Genomic DNA, 1,131 nt, shown 5'->3' with positions numbered 1-1,131 from the left:
GAGAAGATGCACTTAAATACAAGTTTTCTCCTCCTCCCAGCAAACACAGCAGCGGCCGCTTTTTGTGTTGGGGCTGCGATGCTGCTCTGAGCGGCCCGGCAGCAGCAAGGAACCCGTTTGCAAAACGTGGTTGCCGAACATGAAAGATTACTATGGTGGGACACCTTTTACGAGAATGTTTATTCATATTAAAGCAGAAACCAACTCATAAATGCTTTTTATACACTCGTGTGCCTGTAAAAGACAGTACGGGACAACTCAAAAAGAAAAAGGCTGCGAGAACGATCCTCACTGAAGTCTGCGGTAACTTTTACAGAGTTCGTGGTCCCTAATATCTCCCCACCCTCCGTTTTTCACATGAGGGGAAAGGGGTGCCATGGAGTACCTTTTACTGACACTCATCGTTTCGGGAAACAGGTACTGTTGGTTGCTGTTCAAGAGAGAGTCAATTTTGGCACTCTGGGTGGACGGTCTGCAGGATTTCTTGTGGTGCATGCCACAGTCCCCCGTGTGAAAAATCCTGGGGATTTCGGGAACCAGCACTTTCCAGAACTTTGGAAGACAAGAGACAGTCAAGTGCTGCAGAGTCCAGTCCCAGTTGTAGTCGTCGTAGGTGCAGAAGGCATCCGTGCACTCGATGAGCTTCTGGTAGGTGTCTCTGCCGAAGGCCATGCCCATGTTGTGCTCGGTAGACTTCCACGTCTTCATCTCCACCTTGTCGGCGCGGCCGGCGAAGCCGCCACGGACGGGGCTGTAGGTGCCCAGGGAGACGATCTGGCACTCGGGGCACTCCCGCTCGCGCAGGGCCCAGAGCTTTTTGAGGACGTGGTAGAAGTCGGGCGCCAGGTAGTGGTCCTCCTCCAGGAAGAGGACGGGCCCCGCGTGCTCCCGCAGCGCCCGCACCCGCTCCCAGACGAAGTGCAGCTTCCACCACCAGTGGTGCTTGGTCTGGGAGAAGCGAGCTTCGCGGTAGTGCCCGAAGGAGTCGGGGTACTCGGCGTTGATGCAGCCCAGGCGCAGGGCGGCCGCCTTGCCCACGTCGCGGGGGCAGTCGCGGGGGTCGTGGCCGGGGAACTCGCGGGGGTAGAGCTGGATGCTGAAGGGGAAGAAGACCTGCAGGACGGGGCAGAA

General features: G+C 56.9%; 1 protein-coding gene across 1 annotated transcript; it reads right to left on the bottom strand.

The window, feature by feature from the left end:
- Positions 1–161: 161 nt before the first annotated feature.
- On the bottom strand, positions 162–1,125 carry MGAT2 (alpha-1,6-mannosyl-glycoprotein 2-beta-N-acetylglucosaminyltransferase; the record flags this gene model as incomplete). The annotated part of the gene is made up of 1 exon (XM_009648621.2): positions 162–1,125. A coding segment is annotated over one exon (837 nt), but the record flags the coding sequence as incomplete, so codon positions are not given.
- Positions 1,126–1,131: the final 6 nt, after the last annotated feature.

The sequence above is a fragment of the Egretta garzetta genome, unplaced genomic scaffold, assembly GCF_000687185.1.
Source record: "Egretta garzetta isolate BGI_Z169 unplaced genomic scaffold, ASM68718v1 scaffold21, whole genome shotgun sequence".
NCBI lineage: Eukaryota > Metazoa > Chordata > Aves > Pelecaniformes > Ardeidae > Egretta > Egretta garzetta.
The sequence above is the reverse complement of the archived record's forward strand: the minus strand, read 5'-3'. Positions and strand labels throughout refer to the sequence as shown.